Source organism: Otolemur garnettii, unplaced genomic scaffold (genome assembly GCF_000181295.1).
Source record: "Otolemur garnettii isolate 467f Iridium unplaced genomic scaffold, OtoGar3 scaffold00024, whole genome shotgun sequence".
NCBI lineage: Eukaryota > Metazoa > Chordata > Mammalia > Primates > Galagidae > Otolemur > Otolemur garnettii.
Window position 1 is genome coordinate 2,335,582 of NW_003852419.1, and position 2,338 is coordinate 2,337,919.

At 32.6% G+C, this 2,338-nt stretch overlaps 1 protein-coding gene across 1 annotated transcript in view; it reads right to left on the bottom strand.

The window, feature by feature from the left end:
• The window catches only part of LRPPRC (leucine rich pentatricopeptide repeat containing), a 119,410-nt gene that overhangs the window by 31,983 nt on the left and 85,089 nt on the right, over positions 1-2,338 (bottom strand). Inside the window, exons 26-27 of the mRNA XM_012804047.2 lie at positions 1,919-1,987; positions 1,241-1,331 (exon numbers count right to left, since the gene is read on the bottom strand). Coding sequence (XP_012659501.2) covers positions 1,241-1,331; positions 1,919-1,987 — 160 coding nt within the window. The remainder of the gene's footprint in view (positions 1-1,240; positions 1,332-1,918; positions 1,988-2,338) is intronic.

Here is a 2,338-nt window from a genome sequence, read left to right on the forward strand (position 1 = left end):
TTTTTTTTTTTTAAGTTTGTATAAAATTACAACGAGATAGTGCCTCCAAAAAAGTAAAGCGGGAGGGGGGAATGGGGAATTAGCCCTCAATATAGGTCATAATCCACAATTTAAGGACTAAATGCCTAAAACAAAAAGCTTTTAATCCTACACACTCAACATCAACCTGAGCACTGCATGTGAAAATTTGATCATTCAAGCCAAAGTTTTAAGAATTATACAGAGAAGTGAGAATTTCAAAACAACCAAAATTTAGAATTTTATGGCAAGTTTTATTTCACTTATACCATCAAGATGTAATTAAAAGCTTCCAACAAAATTAATAAATACAAGTTCAAAAAGACAAATCTATTTGTTCATTGTTGTCTACATTTGGTGAAGAAAAGTTTGCAATGACAAAACAAGAACAATGTGGCAAAAGGGAAAAGTCACCGACTGTTCTAAGGTTCCCCTCTCCCCAAATACCCTAAAACAGACTGCAAATCTTCCAAATGGGTCCACTGCTAGATATATATATACTAGAACACAGTTTTTTATAATGGAGGTCAAGAGTTTCAAAAATGTCAATCACAAATATTAGGACTTCCGCCTAAGGAAACATTCATGGTGGGAACAAAGATACAAAAAGGTACAAAAATGGTACAAAAATGTTAAGGCACAAAAATGAATAACGTAGTCTTGTTTTATAACAGGGAAAACTGAAATCTATTCCCATACCCAGCAATAGGTGAGTAAACTAAAATACGTCCATTGAGTACATTAGTTATCTATAAAAATGTCTGTAATGTATAACTAAGTCAAAAATATAACAGGATCACATTAAAAAATAAACTGCTTAAGGATAAGTTCCTATGTAGATATGCATGGTTTTGCAAAGAATAGATATACATGAATGTGTAGACAGTTACCTATTTGTAAAATACTAATCTACTTAAGGATTTAAATAAAAAGGAAAAAAAAAAAGAATTGTCTTTCCCCAAAAAGTCTTGTTGAAATTCGGTGGTTCTGACGAAGATTTTATCTTCTCATCACTGCAGCAAGAATGTCAGAAATCATGAAGGCTGTACAGTGTCTAGCAATAAAACATAACATTCTGTGATTAAAAAGTTCAATCTAGCCTCAACTTGACCTCTATTGCAGACTCCACATTTGACATTCTCTCAAAGCTTGACTCTTTTTCCTGTCTTTGCCTTCAATAGGCTAAATAAATGAAAACATAAGGAACAGTTAAATCACTTACTATAGAGTTTCAGCAGACTGTAGTACAACTGGTCTCTATCACATTCAAATAGCTTCTCTGTTAGTTCTACTAATTTCTCCAGAGTTTCAACCTTAAAAATAAGATTAACAGTGTATCAACATTTTATAAAGGACATATTTTACAGCTGACAAATAGCAGTTGCACAATCCTCCAAATCTGCTTTATCTAAAGAGTAAATTAACTTCACTTTGAAGTTAAAGGGCCAGGCACAATATGAATATACTTCATGCCATTGAACTACACACTGAAAAATGGCTAAAATGATAAATTTTATGCTATGTCTATTTTACCACAATTTAAAAAAATTATTTTTTAAGTTATAAGGCTGAATTAAGAAAAAAACATGAATATCTAGTTGAGGAATCACTTCTTGGCCTTTTGGCTAAGATCAAGTGAGTATCTGGTTACAGGAACCTCCACAAAGGTGCACTGTGGAGAATTCAAAATATCTTCAAGCCCAGGTTAACATTTTTTAGGGTTTCTGCTGTACCTCTGGAGCAAGAAATAAGCTCTTACTTGCTTGGAAAGCAATCAAGATAAATAACACTGCTTCCACAATCCTCTCTCTCAAAATCCCCAAATGTTCTGATGCCACACAGGACACCAGCCCTCTACTCACATTTAGATGATTGAGATGTCAGATATCAAAACACAAACCTGATTACTTGTGATGCATTTGTCACAAAACCACTGAAGTCGTGAAGGTCGAGCTCTAATGCCCGGAGTCTATAAAGTAAAATAGCATCCAAGTCAGTCTTTAGCTAAATATTAATTTTTTCTCAAAGACAAAATTTTCTTTCTAATCGATTTGCTGCCAAATAGATGCTAAACCTATACTCAACTATATTACAACTCAACAAAACTAAACTTACATATTAAAATATAAATACTAGTATACAACATTTATACTATACAGCAACTGCCAATAAACTTTAACTTAATCCCACAGTTAATCAAACACATCTAAGTAAGACTAGAACAGTGCATAAAACATTTCAAATTGTATGCAAAACCAGCACATTGTACCCTATGATTGTATTAATGTACATAGCTATGATTTAATATTAAAAAAACACA